The 20,219-nt window shown below is 50.1% G+C and overlaps 2 protein-coding genes across 2 annotated transcripts in view; one reads left to right on the forward strand and one right to left on the reverse strand.

Annotated features, from left to right (window-relative positions):
• Positions 1 to 20,219, reverse strand: part of FANCM (FA complementation group M) — a 59,779-nt gene that overhangs the window by 35,629 nt on the left and 3,931 nt on the right. The gene's annotated exons all lie outside the window — the stretch shown is intronic.
• On the forward strand, positions 9,183 to 19,837 carry LOC130254341 (heme-binding protein 2-like). The gene is made up of 5 exons (XM_056493768.1): positions 9,183 to 9,423; positions 13,060 to 13,151; positions 14,345 to 14,486; positions 15,874 to 16,057; positions 16,864 to 19,837. The coding sequence occupies exons 1-5, from the start codon at positions 9,195 to 9,197 to the stop codon at positions 17,033 to 17,035; spliced, it is 819 nt and encodes a 272-aa protein (XP_056349743.1). The 5' UTR covers positions 9,183 to 9,194; the 3' UTR covers positions 17,036 to 19,837.

Consider the following 20,219-nt stretch of genomic DNA (forward strand, 5'->3'; position numbering starts at 1 on the left):
CTTTGAAATGATTTTATTTTTCTAGATCCTACACAACAGCACATGAGCAGCTCATTGGTTTTATTTGAGACAGAGGATTTTTCAAAGTGAGCTGTGCTGAATTCTGAGTGCTTTGGTACTGTAGCAGGTGCTCTGCCTCAGTGGAAGGTTCTCTACAATCTGGATGTTTTTAGGTTAATTCCCCAAATTCCTGCCAGAGCACTTGGACAAGGCTCTCAGGGTGGGATTGGTGGGGTCAGGAGTTGGATTCCATGACCCTTGGGGGTCCCTTCCCACACCCTCCTGCCCCAGGATAACCCTGGATCCATCCATCCCCTGGGATGTGGGATGGAACAGGGGCTGACCCAGCAGAGAGGGAGGAGTGGGAGGGACACCCAGGTACAGGACAGGGGCTGCAGCTCCCTCTCACTGCCCCCACTCCAGTGGCATTTGGATCCCAGGAGCACTTGGATTCACCTCAGGGAACACTAAGCTGGGGAAGGAGTGGCCAGCATGTCCAGAGTGTGTGTGTGCTGGGGCCAGGACACAGCAGCAGGGAGAACAGGCCCAGGCACAGCAGTGTGTCCTTTCCTGCAGCCCCCCCAAAACACAGCTTGTGCTCACCCATCACATGCACCTGCTTCCACCTCACTGCAGCAAGGACAATAACCTGCACTAATGCATCCTAATCCTGTTTTTCCTCTTTGTTTCCCCAGCCTTAGGTGGTCAGGATTTTTCCACAGACTTAAGTTTGGCCTGAGCACTAACTCTGCCATAATTGCAGTAATCAGATTTGTCCTACAATCACTGTTTACAACCTGTTGGCCCCCTTGGCCAGGGGCCCCAAAAACATCCCAGGGCACAAGAACAGCCTTCTCCAAAGCTGACAGGCACTTTTCCATGGCTGCCTCCATGCACACACTGTTTCCCAATTTCCCAGGCACTCCAGCAGCAGCACAGCTGCCCTGCCCTGAGAGGGCTATGGTGTAACAAGTGCTTAATCCCTTCAGTGTCCCTTCAGCCCACTGAAAAGCATCCAACTAAAGCAATAAAGCCAGGCCTAAGTCAGGCTTCCAGCACTGATCCCAGCAGGCCTGGAGCTGGTGGTCCTGACAGGAAAAGAAAGGCACATGCAGAGCTGAACCTGTGTTTGTCCCTGAGGAGGAACATTCCACTTGTGACTCCAGGCACTCCCCTGTGCTGGGCTCCCAGGTCCTGTCAGGGTGCACAAATACCTTAAAAAGCACAAGCTGCTCATGCCTGCCAGTGCAGGGGCAGCTCAGCTGAACTTGTCTGTTTGCTTTGATTATTTTATAGTTCAGTTTATAATTTAGTTTATAGTATAATTTATTTATAGGTCTTCTATTTTCTCCTTAGTCTGTGTGCAGAACCTGTGTGGCATTAAAATGAAAACAGAATCACAGAATGGGATGGTTTGGGCTGGAAGGACCTCAAATCCCCCCCAGTGCCCCCCTGCCATGGCAGGGACACCTCCCACTGTCCCAGGTGCTCCAGCCCCAGTGTCCAGCCTGGCCTTGGGCACTGCCAGGGATCCAGGGGCAGCCCAGCCAGGAATTCCTTCCCAAAATATAATCTAAATCTAATCTAAATTCCTAAGGAGCAGAGTGGGAATAATTTCATCACCAATGACAGCAGCATTCATCCCCCAAAGAGTCCAAAATGCAAGGAGAAGTTTGGGAGGGTGAAGGGGAAGTTGTGGCAGCCCTGGCTGAGCAGGGGGAGCTGAGCTGGGGAATTTCCACCCTGCCCTGCCACCCATGGCCACAGGTCACTGCAGCCAGCACACTGCAGCCAGCAGGATAAGCAGCTTACAGCAGATAAAGGGAAATCACAGACATGGAGCCAGGATTCTGAGAGCTTTGGGGCATTTTGGGCTCTCCTCTTCCCTGGGAGGGTGGGAGGGGCTGGGCTGGAACTCCCAGAGCAGCTGTGGCAGTGCCCAGGGCCAGGCTGGACACTGCTGGAGCAGCTGGGACAGTGGGAGGTGGCACTGGAGGGGATTTAGGGTCTCTCCCAGCCCAAACCATGCCATGACCTTACCCATGGCCTGGGGCAGCCCCTCCCTGTCCCCTGTGCCCTGTCCCAGCCCAGCTGTGGGCACAGGACTCCCCAGGGGCTCCCAGGCCTGCCCAGCCCTCCTGTATCCCCAGGGGAGCTGGCTCACAGCCTCAGCTCCCAGGGAAAGCAAGGCAGGACACTCCATCCCCAGGCATTCCTTCTAATTAAGGCTCATGGATTAATTAAGCCAAATAAACCATTAACACCTCTAACACCACCAACAAGCAAACACCCACTGGAGGCTGCAGTAGTGCCAGGAATTTCTGCAGGAAAGGGAGGGGGGAAAGAAGAAACCAAATGTTGTTTTCTTAACATACAGCCAAAACCATTCACCAAGCCACTGGAAGGCTGAGTGCACAAGGAATTCATTTCTCATATTAGTGAGAACAAGATAAAAATGCAGTTTAGTTTTAATGGTTTAAAATTCAAAACTCAGTGTTTTATCACAGAGTTTGTCACTGTTCTGCTGTTTTTCAATCCAGGCTGTACCTGAGGAGTCCCTTTAGAAGGACAGAGACAGAGATGTCAGTGCCAGCTTACAGGAACAGCTATTGACCAAATAAACCAAAATGCTGGCCATGAAGGAAGAACTCAGGGCTTTTAATTTGAATGGATACCACTGGAATAGCTCACTACCCTCCCAGCAAACCCCAAACCACTGGACATGAGCACACTTGAAATGCTGAGGATGAAGCTTAAACTATATCTCAAGTAGTGGAAATGGAGTCAGGCTTTTCAAAAATGTTCCTCTTGAAAAGAAATTAATGTTTTCATTAAGAAGTGATGGCCATTAAATCTGATATTTCAGTGCTGGTTTATGATTTCCTATACTTGTTGCAGAGCTTTTTTTTTTTTTCTAAAAAGCAATTTCCATTACCTGTACTTTTGTGTTTCATCCCTTGACCTAGTTTCTAACATATAAGAAAATGATATTGTCCCTGTTTGCTCAATGTACACCCTGTCTGATTTAATCACCTTCTGCAAAACAAACCTGGGGCTGTTATGAAAGACAGCAGGATCCAGTCACCTGGAGCTTCAGAACTACCAGGGAACAGTAAACACAACCTACTTAGGAGAGCCTCAGCAGCAGGCACTGCTCACTGATTACATTTATCTTGCCTCCATACCTTCGTTTTTAATTAAAAAGATAATTCTTCTGCAAAAGTCCCCTCAGCCTTTCCAAAACACTCCAGTGTCGTGTTACCCGAACACAGGCACAGAATTAATTCCAATTAATTGCTCAGGAGCACTGGTGGCTCTCTCCTGCTCAGGGCAGTTCAGAGCTGACAGATGTACAGGCAGCAGATAAAAGACAAGTGGCAGAGTGATGCCAGCCTGCACTGAAGCTGCCAGGGACACAAAGGCTCCCTCTGTTCTCAGTATCTCCCTCAGAAACCACAATGAGTTCTTGGAGCCCATGATGAGCTTAGAACCTGTTCTTGGAGCTCTGACAGGAGCTGAGGACTTGTGTACAGGGCAAAGAGCTGCTCCTGTGCCAGCTGCACCTCACTAAAAACTGCTCCTAATCTGTTTTCTGTTGGCACAACAAAAAACAAAGGCTCCAAACTAACGCCCTGACCTAATTATTTTAGTGCAGATTTGCAGGGGCTCTTTACCAAAGAAAAACACCCAGAAATAACATTTAGAGTGGCTTTTCTTTCCCAGTGGAGAAGCAGAAAGCTGCAGCCAAGCAGACAGGAGCTCCAAAAAGGTGCACCCCCCTCCCAGGAACTGCCCAGGTGCTCCCAGCCTCCCCTGAGTGGGTTTGACAGAGCTGCACCTTCCCTCCCCTGCCCCCCAGAGCCCCTGGCTCCAGCACCGTGCTCAGCAGGGAATCCAGGCTGGTTTGGGGTGGGAAGGACCCTAAACCCCATCCATCCATCCCCCTGCCATGGCAGGGACACCTCCCTCTGTCCCACTGCTGCAGCCTGGCCCTGGGCACTGCCAGGGATCAGGGGCTGGGCTGCAGTGCAGGAACGAGCCCAGGCAGTGCCAGAGAGGCACCAGCACAGCCCAGCACACTGCTCCATCCTAAAAGCAGGACCCAGTGTACTGGGGCTGGGCTGCAGTGCAGGAACGAGCCCAGGCAGTGCCAGTCAGGCACCAGCACAGCCCAGCACACTGCCCCATCCTAAAACCAGGAGCCAGTGTGCTGGGGCTGGGCTGCAGTGCAGGAACGAGCCCAGGCAGTGCCAGAGAGGCACCAGCACAGCCCAGTACACTGCCCCATCCTGGGGCATCCTAAAAGCAGGACACAGTGTGCTGGGGCTGGGCTGCAGTGCAGCAATGAGCCCAGGCAGTGCCAGAGAGGCACCAGCACAGCCCAGCACACTGCTCCATCCTGGGGCATCCTAAAACCAGGAGCCAGTGTGCTGGGGCTGGGCTGGAGTGCAGGAACGAGCCCAGGCAGTGCCAGAGAGGCACCAGCACAGCCCAGCACACTGCTCCATCCTAAAAGCAGGACCCAGTGTACTGGGGCTGGGCTGCAGTGCAGGAACGAGCCCAGGCAGTGCCAGTCAGGCACCAGCACAGCCCAGCACACTGCCCCATCCTAAAACCAGGAGCCAGTGTGCTGGGGCTGGGCTGCAGTGCAGGAACGAGCCCAGGCAGTGCCAGAGAGGCACCAGCACAGCCCAGTACACTGCCCCATCCTGGGGCATCCTAAAAGCAGGACACAGTGTGCTGGGGCTGGGCTGCAGTGCAGCAATGAGCCCAGGCAGTGCCAGAGAGGCACCAGCACAGCCCAGCACACTGCTCCATCCTGGGGCATCCTAAAACCAGGAGCCAGTGTGCTGGGGCTGGGCTGGAGTGCAGGAACGAGCCCAGGCAGTGCCAGAGAGGCACCAGCACACCCCAGCACACTGCCCCATCCTAAAAGCAGGAGCAGGGAACCAGCAACAGCTCCAGGACAAAGGCAGAGCTGTGCTGTGCCCCAGGGACACTGCACAGCCCCAAGGAGACAGCAAAGGAAGACAGCAGGGAGAAGGAGCCTCTGCCCCCCAGGGCCTGCTGGAGAGGGGCTCAGGAGGGGATCCCACCCCAAGGATGCACAGCAGAGCTGCCCCAGCTCCTGCAGGGAGGTGTGAGCACAGCCACAGCCTCTCCCTGCTCCAGGAAGGTCAGAGCATGAGCCAGAGCACTCCCTGCTTTGCTTCAGCACTGCTAGAAATCACTATATTTGGGTTTTGCTATTGTTATTGTATTTATTTTTATTTATATTATATTTAAATATATTCATATTGTATTATTATAATAACTTATTATTTATTGGCTTTTGTTATTATATATTGACATGTACACATTATTTTAATATAGTACAATTTGCAATCACTTTTAACTGCTTTTGATACAATATAGTTTGTCAGTTTTGTGGCCAATACTCTGGCCCTGTGTAGTTCATATATTTAAGTGTGATAAATATATTATAGTTTAGGGTCTTGCAAATATTGAAATAAAGACTATGTGCTGTGTATTAACTGTTACAGAAGGAGTTAATGCAAAATATTGAAATAAAGACTATGTGCTGTGTATTAACTGTTACAGAAGGAGTTAATGCTTTTGTAACTAATTGACAATGGGAAGAACAACTCAGACAGTTCTGTGAAATAGATAAAAGTGATTTAATGTACTTGTAGAATATCCCATCTGAATAATAACATTGAAAAGAACCAATAGAAACATTTACTATTGATTCTCCAGTTATCAAGAAATGTCAAACAAACAGAACAGAGCCTCAAGAAGAAATAGAATATATTGTTTTTATCTACAGGATGGCATGAAGACAAGTCAAAGGTGAAAACAAGCAAGAGAATTCCCAGAAGATGTAAACTCCCAGAGTGTATAACCAGAAATATGCATGTGACCCATGTAATGATAAAGGGTGTATTAGGAAACTGCTTTAAGCTGAAGGTGTGTGTGCTGCTGGCAGTGTGCCAGGTGCCCAGTGCTGGATATTGTCCTTTTTACTCCTCATTAAACGTTTCACATGTTGAAGAGGGAGCCTTGCTCCTCCCAGCAGGAAGTTTGGGCTCTCAGCTGTGACACCCTGAGCCAATGTCCCAAAGGTGACTCCCAGGGGCAAACAGCTGGGGAGGCTCTGGGGCTCTGACCAGCACTCACTTTTAGTTATTCTCTTCTAAAACTTCAGACAAACAGACTGAACCAGGCAGAAAAGTGCATTTTGTCAAGTTTCCCCCTGTCACTTTCTCAGCTGGCCAGTAAAGGAAGGAAAGCAGCAGGCACACAGCAGGACAGGATGGCTTTAGCTGATCCTGTACTCTCCAAACCCAATAGTGATCAGCCCAGTAATGACCTTGGCACCAAAGTCTTGGTGTAAGTTTGTATTAACTCATTCACACCCTTCCCAGCCTTCCAGGGACGTGAGGCACACTGAAACCCACTGCTCTTCACTGGAAGCTGGGATCCATCCAAAAAATCCAATATTTTGGTTTTTATAACAGCTGAGTTTTCTCCTGCTACAGCATTTTTCTTTTCCTACAGGTTAAAACACAAGACCTCCAGTTTTTATTTTTCAGCTTATTTCACCAAGAACAATTTTAGTTTTTATTGAGAAATGTTAAGAAAAAAGTGGCTTTTCTACATCAACCCACCACTCAGTGAGACAGGAAGGAGCATCCCACTAAGGATGGTTTGGATCTGGAATTTTTAAGAACATCAGTTTTTCTGTTCTGTTCAGAGACAGAACCTGCCAGGAAAGCACTGAGAACACAGCACTACCAAAACTGTGTTTTCTCAAGAGTGGCTGTTTATTAGCCAGCAGCCATACACAGAAATTAGCAAATATAGTTAAAAATTTTTAGTCAAAAAAATTTTTAGTTAAAAAAATTAGTCTGGGGAAAAAAAACAACAAATACAACAAAAGAATCAGCTTTTTTCACCTGCAGTAACTATGAGCTCCTCTGTTATCTATCCAGGCACAGCCCATCACATCTTCAGTACCAAATGCAGTAATTACCAAGCTCATCAGAAATCAAATACAAATTAATTACACACTGAGTAATTTGTACAGATGGATTTTTAAAACATGGATTTTAAACTTCTCCCAGTCTCTTTCTCATAGTCAATATTCTGTGGCATTTCTCACATAAGAGAAATTTAGCTGTGATTTTAAACTCCTTTTCTGCTGGTCAGTTTTGTTTTATCTTTTCTCTCATCTCCAGCAAAGATGCTTAACACTTCCAAATAATTTCATTTAAGCAATTAATTCTCATCATTAATGTCTAAGCAAAATAGTTGGGACTGTTTTCTATGAATTATTTCTGCAGGAAAAAAAAGAACATCCCCACATTGCCTCAGACAGGAATGCCAGTTCCTGGAAGGAATCTCCAAGAGCCAGGATGCCCCCCCTTGGCACTGAGAGCCCAGCTGCCAAAATTCAGTGGAAAATTCCTTTTCTCCAGCAGGGGAGTGTGTGAGGTGGGATTTACCTGGGGCAGGGATGGGTTCCCACTGTGCCTCCCCTGAGGGCTCAGCTGGCTCTGAGAGGCAATGCCAGGAAATTCCCAGTGCTGCTGTGGGGCAGCTGCCCATGAAATCAGATCAGCACCCACCCAGACACTAAAACAGCAGCTCCAGGATTTGCCTCCCCAGTGAATTCCAGAGCCCAAACCCCCCTCAGTGACCTGGGCTTCACTCCCTGCAACCACTGCATCCCAAAACACCCTCTCAGGACAATCCCCCCTGCAGCTGCACCTCTGAATTCCCCAAGGAGCAGATTGAACATCACAACACTCACATCCCCAGCCTCCAGCTTTCCCTGGAAGCATCAGCAGGGAGATATTTTTCCCTATTACTCCTATTTTCCTATTATTTTCTTATTACTCTAAACCCTTAAATGCCCCAAGATTCCCTTTCCTGCCTGCATAAAAAGGGCCACAACAGCCATTTCACATCAAATTTGGAATGAAAGACAACACAGAGTCCACACAGACTCCTGATTCAAATCCAGAACCTGATTTAATTGCTATATCCACCCTACAGCAGGGCAGCTCATCTCCCTCGCTCACACCAAGGCTCATCTCAGCAACTGCAAAATCACACAGCTGAAAATTTCCAAAGCTGGACTTCAGTAACAAAATATCCCAGAGTTTCTGCATTTCTAATATTTTGGAAAGATCTCAGAGATCCCCTAAATAAAATGAAAGATCTATCTTTAAAGTGTGGTTTGAAAGCAGCAAAATAAAGTCAATCAAAAAGAACTAACAGCTCATGAAGAGCAGCAGGGAAAACACCACAAAGAGAAGAGCTGGGAGAGAGGGGATGAGTGGGAAAACAGAAAAAAACTTGGATAAGTTCTGCACTGCTCAGTCCCTGCAGCACGGAGCACCAGGAGCAGGCATCCATCCCTGGACCCATCCACCCCCAGCTGTATACATCCCTGGCTCTATCCATCCCTTTCCAGACCCATCCATCTCCAGCTCCATCCATCCATCCATCCCTGGCTATATCCATCCCTAGACCCATCCATCCATCCCTGACCTAATCCATCCCCAGCTCTATCCATCCCTGGCCATATCCATCCCTAGCTCTATCCACCCCTAGCTCTATCCATCCCTTTCCGGATCCATCCAATCCCGGCTCTATCCACCCCTGGCTATATCCATCCAATCCCGGCTCTATCCACCCCTGCCCCGGTGCTGGGTGGGCAGAGGTGAGTCCTGCCCGATCCCCCTCCATCCCTTAACCGGACATCCATCCATCCCTCCGCCCCCGGATGGCCTGCCCGGCGCTGGGTGGGTCCCCAGTCCCTTAACCGAGCATCCATCCATCCATCCATCCTCCCCGGGCTCCCGGGTGCCCTGCCCGGCTCTGGGCGGGTCCTTCCCGATCCCCTCCCCGTCCCTTAACCGGGCATCCCCTCTCTTCCCCGGATACCCTACCCGGTGCCCCGCCCGGTCCCTTACCCGAGCATCCCCCGTCCTCCCGGTGCCCCGCCCGGTCCCTTACCCGAGCATCCCCCCTCCTCCCGTGCCCTGCCCGGTCCCTTACCCGAGCATCCCCCCTCCTCCCGGTGCCCTGCCCGGCTCTGGGCGGTCCCCGCGGTTCCCCCGCCCCCGGTCCCGGTCCCTAGATAAGGCGGGCGGCAGCGGCAGCTCGGAGCGGAGCGGCGCGGCGGGATGGAGACGGGCGGGTGCCGCATGGGCGGCGCGGGGCCCGGCGGGCCGGCCGCGATCACGCTGGAGGAGCTGGACGCGCTGCCCGAGGAGAGCCCCGACTCGGCGTACCACAGCCACGGCAGCAGCCTGGAGGAGGAGGCGGCCGAGCGCATGGACGACGAGGAGCAGGAGCGGCTGCTGAGCTACTGGCAGAGCGTGGGCCGGGGGCACCAGGTGGATGTGCCCCGCGGTAAGGCGGGGATAGGGATGGGGATGCGGGGGTAGGGATGGGCAGGGGGACGGGCTGTGGATGCGGGACACGGCAGGGAACGCACGGGCAGTGAGCACCCAGCAATGAGCACACGGGCAGTGAGCACCCAGCACTGAGCACAGGGGCAGTGAGCACCCGGCAATGAGCACACGGGCAGTGAGCACCCGGCAATGAGCACAGGGGCAGTGAGCACCCAGAACACACGGGCAGTGAACATCCAGCACTGAACACACGGGCACTGAGCACCCAGAACACACGGGCAGTGAACATCCAGCACTGAGCACCCAGCACTGAGCACACGGGCAGTGAGCACACGGGCACTGAGCACCCAGCAATGAACACACGGGCACTGAGCACCCGGCACTGAGCACACGGGCACTGAGCACCCGGCAATGAGCACACGGGCACTGAGCACCCAGCAATGAACACACGGGCACTGAGCACCCGGCACTGAGCACCCGGCAATGAACACACGGGCACTGAGCACCCGGCAATGAACACACGGGCACTGAGCACACCAGCAATGAACACACGGGCACTGAGCACCCAGCAATGAACACACGGGCACTGAGCACCCGGCACTGAGCACCCAGCACTGAACACACGGGCACTGAGCACCGAGAACACACGGGCAGTGAACATCCAGCACTGAGCATCCAGCACTGAACACACGGGCAAGTGAACACTGGGCACTGAGCACACGGGCACTGAACATCCAGCACTGAGCACACGGGCACTGAGCACCCAGCAATGAACACACGGGCACTGAACACCCAGAACACACGGGCAGTGAGCACCCAGCACTGAACACCCAGAACACACGGGCACTGAGCACTGAGCACCCAGCACTGAGCACACGGGCACTGAGCACCCAGCACAGCCCTGAGTGACTCGGAGCCTCTGAAGCAGCTAAAGCTTCAGCCGCGGCAATGCAAAGCTTTCCACAGGGCAGGGAAGTGGCTGCAGCAGCACCGGGGTGATCTGTTCACACTTAAAACAGTCAGTGTGAGTTTGCAGCCCTAATTAAATATTAAACTGGCTACCTGAGAAAGCATTCTTGCTAAGAATATCCCCTATATCCCCATATAGTTCTCTAAGGAAAGAGGGAGTGTTTAAAAATAGCACAGAGTAAACAAGCAAAGCATTGATTTATTTTTGACAGCCAGGGCTCCGAGGCCCGTTTTAGTCAGAATTGGGTGTTTTTAATTTTAAGACTGGGGAATTGAAAGCCTGGTGAGTCAGAACTCCTACCAAGCAGCAGGGAGTCACTAGGAGCTCAGCTGGGTCACAGACTTTAACTCTGCCCTGTCCTGCCCAGAGGAGCACAGACCTGCAGCATCTCTGTCCTGCAGGTCACTCACTCACCTTCCCCGGGCTGGGGAGAGCCCAGCCTTGCCCAGGCTGCACTGGGCAGCACCAGTATTAAATTACTGCTCCTTAAAAACTTTTTCTATATTCCCACACAGCAAACTGAGTCCATCCTCTTTGTCCAAGCACACCTTGAAGTGTTAACTCTTAACTATCTTAGCTCAGTAAAGCTTTAAAAACGACAATTAACATGCTAAAAGAAGGATAAAGTCAGTGTGAGCAGAGCTCCTTGCCCTGCTCTCAGTGGCCCTGAGAAATCCAGAGGGATTTCTGGATGCCCAGTGCCATCCCAGAGTGTCAGTACTGGCTCCAGAGCCAGGGTTTGTGTGTGGGATGCTGCAATCTGACAGCTCTGGGATGCCCAGGGCACTGGGCTTTATTTACCACTCCTGAGTGCAGTCTGTCCTTAACAGAGCTCTGTGCAGCAGAAAGCAGAGCCCTTCCCACAGAATGATGTGATGCTCTGGTGCCTGGCACTGTAATTCCTAAATTCCAGGAGGAGGGATACAAAGTCTAAGGCATATGTCAAAAGCAGGGTGACCTGGTTTCAGTTACACAGTTATACAGTATCACAGGTTTGCTCTGGGCACTCTGCACATGTCACCAAAATCAAAATAGAATAATACAAGATTTTTCTTCAGGCCCTGTCCAGGGCTGAAGGAGGGGATTTTCCAAATAGAGGAATCCCCCTGTGAAAGGAGCAGATCATGTCCCTGCCTCTCTGCTGCCTGGGACAGGGACAGGACCCTGGAGCTGTGCTGAGGGGGTCAGGCTGGATTTTGGGAAAGGTTCTTCCCCAGGGGGTGGGATAAGCACTGGAACAGCTCCCCAGGGAATGGTGACATGTCAGAGCTCCAGGGATGCCCAGGGTGGGATTTTGGGGCTGGATGATCCCTGTGGATCTCTGAAACCACGATTTGAGATAACACAGCTGTCCTTGTCCCTGTGCTGCTGCCCGGCCCTGTGCAGGTGGAGCTCTCCAGACCAGGACAACACAAAGCACAGATTCATAAACTGAAGGATAAAATTCCCCAAAGGACTTTAATCAGTTGTAATCCCTATCCTCTGTATGAATATGGAATGAAAAACCCAGATCCCTCTCCCTACTAATTGATAAAGTAATATAAAAATGGAGTTAATTCTCCTAGAGTCCTGAAAGCTTTCCTATTTCTTGGACAACCCAGTGCTGAACTCTAATCTACTTTTATTTCACCTGCAGCCTCCAAAGACATTCATTTATGTGTCAGTTATTAGTTACATTTTAAACATTTCCCAGTGACATTTTGTAAAGAAAAAATGTTTACACTTCACTACAATGTAGCTTTCTCCCCTCCCCTTTGTTTAAGGATCTTTACTATCCCAAATAGTCTTAAGGCTAAAGCCCTGGACTGGATGCCAGGAGATGGAGACTTGATTCCCAGCTCAGCTACAGATTTACTCAGTGACCTCGGCCAAGTTAATTCTCCTGCATCTTAATTCTCCTCTCAAACATGGGTACAGTCCCTTTCTTCCCCCATCATCCTGCCTCTTCCACTCTGTCCCTGAGGCAGCTCAAGCCCCCAAAAAGGGCTCTGGGAGCTGGAACTCCTCCTTTTCCTGCATGTCCAGTACACATATGGGGCAGCAGGCAGGAACTGGCACCCAGACTGTCAAACACTGCACATAAAATGGAGTTTCTAATCCTCTGAGTACACAAATGCCTTCCTCACTTCAGCTTAGGGAGCCAAGGGACCAACTCCTGTGGAAGAGAGACTTTCCTAAGAGTGACCTTGTATCCACAGGGATCAGCTCCTAAGCAGAATTTATCCATGACCTTCAGCTAGAATTGATGGCAGGGCAACCACAGCTATAAATACACCTTTAGATATTAAACATCCTTTGGAAATTAATTCCTACAGCAGTATTTCCTTGAGCCTGCAAACAAGAGCAGCCAACCTCATTTACTTCACACCTGACTCCAACAGCAGGAGAGCTGCTGGAACTGGGAATGTTCCCTGCACAGGGCCAGGAAATGGGGCAGAGCCAAGAGCTTCCCATGGACACTTGGGTAGCTGGAAATTCAGGGAAGGGAGAGGGAAACAAACCCATTCCTGACAGCACAGGGCAGACCCAGGTAAGCTCTCCTAGGCAAAGCTTTTCCCTCCCTGGAGAAGAGCAAAGAGAGCAGTCACAAAGAGCCCAGGGGAGTGAGCACATCTCCCATTTCTGCAGCTGGAGTCTCATGTGGAGCTGTTGGTTCTGTTGCAGACATGGCAGAGCCCATCCAGCAGCTGACCAGGAATAACAACCCCCAGGAGAGGCAGAGCATCCCCTTCACCCTGATCCAGCGCAAGGAGAAGGTACTGCTGCCACCCCAGCTCCCATCCCTGCTCCCACCCCTGCTCCCAGCCCAGCTCCCACCCCTGCTCCCATCCCAGCTGCCACCCCAGATGCCAGCCCTGCTGCCAGCCCAGTTCCCAGCCCTGCTGCCAGCCCAGCTCCCACCCCTGCTGCCATCCCAGTTCCCACCCCAGCTCCCACCCCAGCTCTCACCCCAGCTCCCATCCCTGCTCCCACCCCAGCTCCCATCCCTGCTCCCACCCCTGCTCCCAGGAATGGGGTTCCCCAGAAAGTTCCTGGAACCTTCTGGCAGTGCAAAACATTGTAACTGTGCCACTCCTTCTCATTTGGAACATCTCATCCCTTGTACACGTGTCATTTTCTTTTTTGCAAGGTAGAAACTATCAGGAAAAGCCAGGAATTACAGCCCTTGAAACATAATTGTTTAACAAAAACACCTCTTACTTTGCCATTTGAAATAAAATGCCCATTTTCTTCACTTAAATTCTGCATTTGCCCCTTTACAGTCTGTTGATAAAACCTTAGCAAAGAGTACTTGAAAGAGATGAATATCTGAATTTCAAACCAAAAATGTACTTCTGTGTCATGGATCATCATCTAACAAAACAGCAATTTATAAACCATCTCATCCTTTAATAAAAAAGTGAAATTAAAGTACAGCAAATTACTTCCAGCTCAGGAAATGTGCAAACAAATGTTTAACTTTAAATCAGAAACCATGAAAACTTTTTTTCTGACCATCTATGAGGAATTTTTGGCCACATTTTTTTTAAACAGATTTAAATAATTCACATTTATAAATACCAACATTGGAGTGTGTTTCATCTAAATAGTTTGAGACTCCTGATTATGTTGAAATCATTTTTTAATGTTATGTATTACTGTAACAACTGCAGCTAAAAAATAAGGTTATTCAGTGTTAATTGCAACTAAATATTTAATAGTCCAAAAGATGACAGATCCTTATTTTAAAGGAGAACTGCCTAGAATTTTGCTGAAGTTAGTTTTGATCCAAAATCAGCAGTGTATTCCTTGGTTTATAGGAGGAAGGATTGAAATCCATGTTTCTTTCAAGGTCATGTCACTGAGAGCTGGAAAGAAGATGCAGCTCTTGTGCTCAACTTGTATTTGTTTGGTTGATGTTTTTAGATGATGAAATTCAAACCCCAAGTTCCCATGTGTGTGTTTGCAGCTGGGAGACCTGCTCTATGAGAAAAGGCAGTATGGCAAAGCCAAGTGGGCTTGTATCAAGATGAAAGAGAAGCAGTATGAGCAGAGCATCTGCCTCGGGTTCATGAAGCTCATGAGGTACATCTGTGAGCAGAACTCCTCAGGTAATGCACACCTCAACCCTACACTGTTAGAAAATTGTATTGCTGCCCTCAATCCTAATTAGAGAGGTGCTTTGAACAGCTTCTCCCAAATACACACCCTAGAGGGATGTTTTCCCATGATACAGCCTTTCCAGAAAAACCATAGAAACCATGGAATGGTTTGGGTTGGAAGGAGCTTAAATCCCACCCAGTGCCCCCTGCCACGGCAGGGACACCTCCCACTGTCCCAGGTGATCCAGGCTCTCTCTGCTGGAAATCTGGCATTTGCTGCAGCATTTTCAGGGCTTCATTCTCACAGCAGCACTGAAATCACCTGGCAGAGTGTGATACCAAAAGGGACCAGATTTCTGCCCCCTTCTCACCCTGTATTTCTGCCTCCTTCCCTTTAGTTCAAGATATTGAATTGTCCCTGTCCCAACAGACACAGCAAATTTGTGGTTGAAGCACATTTTCCAGAAAGGTAATCCAGTTTTTACTCAAATCATGGTAAATCCACCAAGTCTTTGAGAGCTTGTGCCTGCCTGTAAAATGTGCACCTGGTGTCCAATCCAATTTAATCTGGTTTTCACTTCCAGACAACAGCTCTCATATTTTTCATCCTGCAGTTGCTATCAAGTTTTGCCATGCTCAGTGCTCTGTGCTGTAATTGAGTCAGCCCTTAAGTGTCTTTCCAAGAAACTACAAACATTGATCACAAAACCTTTTCCTTCCTCAGGTACCTTCCCCACCCTCCCATTCTTGTAACACTTTAACATGGTTTAAAAGTAATTTAAGCTCCAGAACTGCAGGGGTTTTATCAAACTGTACAGAAGCAAAGGAGCCACCTCTGCCTCCTGCAGTCCAAACACACAACAGTGTAAAAAACACTGCAACATTTTTAACAACAGCAAACCCTCAATAAATTCACAGAGCAGCCCCTTCTCTTGCCTGCAGCTTTGTTCCCAAATATTGAAACCATGACACAAGGCCAGTTTGAAGATAAACACAACTCTTTTAGGAGGGGGGAAAGACTTCAGACAAACTCCCTGCCCTCCATGAAAAGGGGAGAGCTCACCAAATGTTGTTTTGGACACAAATGCACAAACATTTGCACACACACACAGACTACAAAGCACAGTGAAACTGGAATCACAGATGGTTTGGGTGGGAAGGGCCCTCAAAGACCTCCCTGTTCCTGTCCATGGCAGGGACACCTCTCCCTGTCCCAGGCTGCTCCAGCCCCAGTGCCCAGCCTGGGACACTGCTGGGATGCAGGGCACCAGAGCTGCTCTGGGCACCCACTGCTCCTTCCAGCCTGAACCACCCCAATGAAACCCCCTCCTCATCCCCATTTAAACAAGGCAGCAGTGTGCAGCCCTGCTGCACCTCTCACCTGCGTGTGTGGCAGGGCTGTACCTGGGGATCACCGTGCCCATCGTGACCATCGTGCACACCAACGAGGCACAGTCTGCCATGACACAGGCCGTGACTGTGGCCTATTACCTGCCCGAGGTGCTGCAGGAGCAGCCCCCACACCCCTTCGACTCGGACATCATCATCGAGGAGTGGCCTGCCACCATTGTCTACAGCAGGTGAGAAATGCTTTAACTGCCCTGCTAAACACGGGGAAACTGCAGCTATCCATCTGGGCACTGAACGATTTTTAAACCTTGTAAAGTCTAAAAATCAAATGGTAGAGTTACCAAGTGAGTTAACAAGTTTCATTTTCAGGAGTTGTAAAAGCTGCCTGTTTTATGAATGGGATGGTGAGGAAATAATGGTTACCAAGTTATAACAGAGGAAGGGTGCTGGCACTGGCCAGGCTCCCCAGGGAATGCCAGAGCTCCAGGAGTGTTTGGGCACCAGGGATGCCCAGGCTGGGATTGCTGGGGGGACATGACTGGACTCCATGACCCCTGTGGATCCCTTCCAGTAGGTTATGCTACACTTACACCAATTGCTTGGTAAAATGATGCATCTGTAATTGTGTGATAGAACACCCTCAGGCTATTCTATGTAGTTGGGAACAAAGTGTCCAACATGGCACAGAAAACTTAAAGAAAAAAGTTGTTTGGGATTAATCACAGTCAGTACCATTGGTGTAACACAACCAAGTAATTCAGAAGGCATTTCTGGGCTTTGGAAAAACAATGGGTTTAAAATGAATCACAGAATGAAGTTTGAGATCATGGAGTCTGACCTGTGACCTAACAGCACCCTGTCAGTGCCACATCCAGGCTTTTCTTACCCCAGGGACAGTGGCTCACCCAGCTCCCTGAGCAATGCCCACCCACTCTTTGTGAGGAGCTTTTTCCTCATCCAGCCAAACCTCCCCCGGTGCAGCTCAGGGCTGCTCCCACCCTGGCTGCAGCCTCCTGATCTGACCTGACCTCTGCAGGAGCTTCAGAGGCATCACCAACGAGGACTCCATCATGAGGGAGATCAACCTGCTGGCAGCCATCCTGGAGAGCCCCGAGCTGTGCCTGCGGGACACGTTCATCATCGCGGGCTACACCAACCCCGCGGCCGCCAACCGCCACAACGAGATCTGGTTCCTGCAGCGGCCCTGAGCTGCTGCTGCTGCTGGGCCCGGAGCTCCTCTGCCACAGGTGAACACAGACAGTGCCCTCCCTCCCAGGGCAGCCCCGGGCTCCAGCTGGGCTAGGAGCAGCCAGCCCAGCCCAGCCCAGCCCAGCCCACCCACACAGCCCTACGGCAACCCTGCCCCTAATGGGGGGTTTAGCACTCGCAATGTTAGCTCACCGTACCGATTTCTGGGCCAGGTAAGGGAGGCAGAGATCTCTTCTCTCACACACTTGCTGGCATCCCCAGCCTGCCTGTGGCTCAGGATGGTCCCTGGGGACATCCTGGAGCCCTGGCCTGCTCTGGTGCTGCACAGAGACCCTGCTGGGGCTTGCAGGGTGACACCAAACCCACCTCACCCAGGCACAGAAAGAATGTCCAGGTTCCAGTTCCTGAGGAGAGTGACCAGACTTAGCCCAGTGTGTTAGAGCAAGGAGGAAGAACAGCCAATGCTGAGAGCTGTGGCACACAATCCCCAGTGCTTACCTCAGAAAGCTCCCAACCAAAGCACCCAAGTCTGCAGGGAGACCAAAATAATCACCCCAGTCCCACTGCTCACCCCAGTGCTGACAGCAAAATTCCAGGTTCCCCTCATCACACTCCCCAGGCATCCCATGACTGGCTCTGGCACTCCTAAGGAGACACTGGTCACTTTGAACTGCAGGTTTCTGAACAGTTTATTCTCCCAGCTTTGCTGGGGGTTAAAGCACTGCAGCTGGAGTGAATTGTTCAGTACTCCTGGCACTGCTCTGCCAGTCCCACACTGCTAATGGCACAAATGGCACCAATCCACAGAGAACAGCCCAGCTGGGAGTGCCCTTGGGCAGAGCACTCTGCTGAGAGCAGGGCCAGGCAGCACCCCAGGATGGGGAGCCACAGCCCCCCAGCCCTGCCCAGCACCTGACCACCCTCACTGTGACAGTTTTTTCTTCCTGGAATCAATTTGCTGTTTGTTTTGCCCTTCAGCCCTGTGCTAAGCCCTGAGCTGCCAGCCTGGCTGGCTGCAGAGGCTGAGCTCCCCCATTGCAGAGCCCCTGAGGGTCTGGGAGCAGCATTCCCCCTGCTCCACACAGCCCAAGAGCACCTACTGCACTTTAGAGTCAGGGCAGCAAAGGATTTTGCTCTCCAAAATCCCTCCCTAATGTGTCCCCTTACTGACAAGATGGTAGAGTTTATTCTTCATAGAAGTAAATGTCTTTTTATAGAAAATTCACTGAATACATCACCAGCATTATTTATTGGTTACAGGATTTAGGGTCCCAACAGAGCTTCTGTGCTCTTTAATTCCAACACAGTCCAACAAGCAGAGCCAGGGGCTGCTAACTCACAGCAGGGTGAAAAAACGGCTCCAAAAATGGATTTGTGGACTTCTGAAAGAACCCACAGGGCTCTGTGCTCAACCCAAAACCTCTCCCTGAGCAGCAGGATCAGAGTGGCCCTGGCTGAAGAAGAACCAAGGTGCCCTCTGGTGCCTGCTGGGCATGGAGATTCCTTGGGAAGCAGCAAGGAGAGGGAGAGTAGAAAACAGAAAATAAAAGAGACATGAAAGCCTTAGTTTTAACAAAAACAAATAGTCTTTAAGGAGAGGGGAAAAATACCCAAGCCAACTAAAATACAAAGCAGTCTCACAGCCTGAGAGAAAGAAAATTAAAAATGCCAGCCAGTATTAAACCAAAAGCTCTTAAATAAAGGAAAATGGTAAATATATTTTTAAAACTGAGTTGAATAGAAGGCCCAGGGGGGCATTAAACAAAAGGTTTTGTTCTCATATCCTCCCCCAATAAAAGTAATTTTCACCTTTGACAAGATTTGATGGCAAATCAAAGAAGCTTCTGCCATCTGATTGCTTTTGCCAGTTAGAGGAGCTCTCATGATGCTTTGGCACAACAGATGTTGGCTTGCCCTGGAAGCAGTGAAATCCTCTCACCACACAGCACCAGTTTGTAAATAATTGACACTTTAAACTTCTCCTGCAAGAGCATCTGCTGTGTCTGATGTCCCTGTCCATAGGCATCCCCTGCTGTGGGTGATGTTCTAGAAACATCCCTGAACCCTGAGCAGATCTGAGTGTGCTGATACCCCCCCTGCAGCCCAGCACTCCCTGCTGCTTCTGCCTAACTGTGAATTCCAAGATAGTATTTATTTATTTTGACTTCTGTTAGATGGCTTCTGCTGCTGAGGAAAAAAATACAAAAAAAAACCAAACCTATTTCAGCTCCAGTTTGGAGATACACTTTATGGCTTGGTACCAACAGCTGTCACTGGCCCTCATGAGCACAGGGACCAACAGCTCCAGTGTTTAGCTGACACAAAACACAGTTTATTTAGTTGTTACACCAGTGATTGCCAAGCAAACATCCCTGTTACTCAGATCTGACAACACCATGTCAGGCATGATTGCCTAGAACAGGTATTTTGTTATCCATCCATGGCTCTGCTCTGGGGGCCACTCATGAATTTTCAGTTTTAATGTGAAGTTATCAGCTTTCCACTCATGAAAGGAGATAATAAATCAGCATTCACCCCAATTTTTGGAAGAATAAATGATGTAGCCTTAACAGATAAGTGTATCCTGCATACTGTGTATTTTCCAAACCAGAGTTAGTGCCTAAAAAGTTGATTCCAGCTATTGTGATACTCAGGGCCTTGCTTACTGTATGTAAAGATCTCCAGTTTAAAGAGTTGCTCTGGCATTGTTGTGCTGTGCTGTCTGACATGTCCTTCACACTGAAATGTTGTCTTGTTTACTGTTTGTCCCAATTAAAGAGAATGGTTTTATTGTGCACAGGACACCTGGCTCTCACTCTTACAGCACACACAGGTGCTTTTGCTCTCCTGCCTTGGGATGCTGCTGGCATTGCACAAAAGCCACTGAAGCCCAAGTCTGAAATGGTCACAGGAGCTGAGGTGCAGGAGACATTCCCCAAGGGCTGAGGCCTCCAGAAATGAGGTTTGGCCTCCCCCCTGCAGCCCTGGGTGCCACTGGGAGTTGTGCTCTCCAGTAAAGCAGCAGCAATTGAAATGCAAATCCAGACCAGAGGAAGGAAACAAAAGCACTGCACCACAGGGCAAGGCTGGTGCAGCCAAACCAAGTGCTCACTGCTGCTGAAACACCCCAAAATAAACCCCTGCACTCAACAGGGCCTTCAGAGCACCTGCAGTGATGCAAAA

Source organism: Oenanthe melanoleuca, chromosome 5 (genome assembly GCF_029582105.1).
Source record: "Oenanthe melanoleuca isolate GR-GAL-2019-014 chromosome 5, OMel1.0, whole genome shotgun sequence".
In the NCBI taxonomy this organism is placed as follows: domain Eukaryota; kingdom Metazoa; phylum Chordata; class Aves; order Passeriformes; family Muscicapidae; genus Oenanthe; species Oenanthe melanoleuca.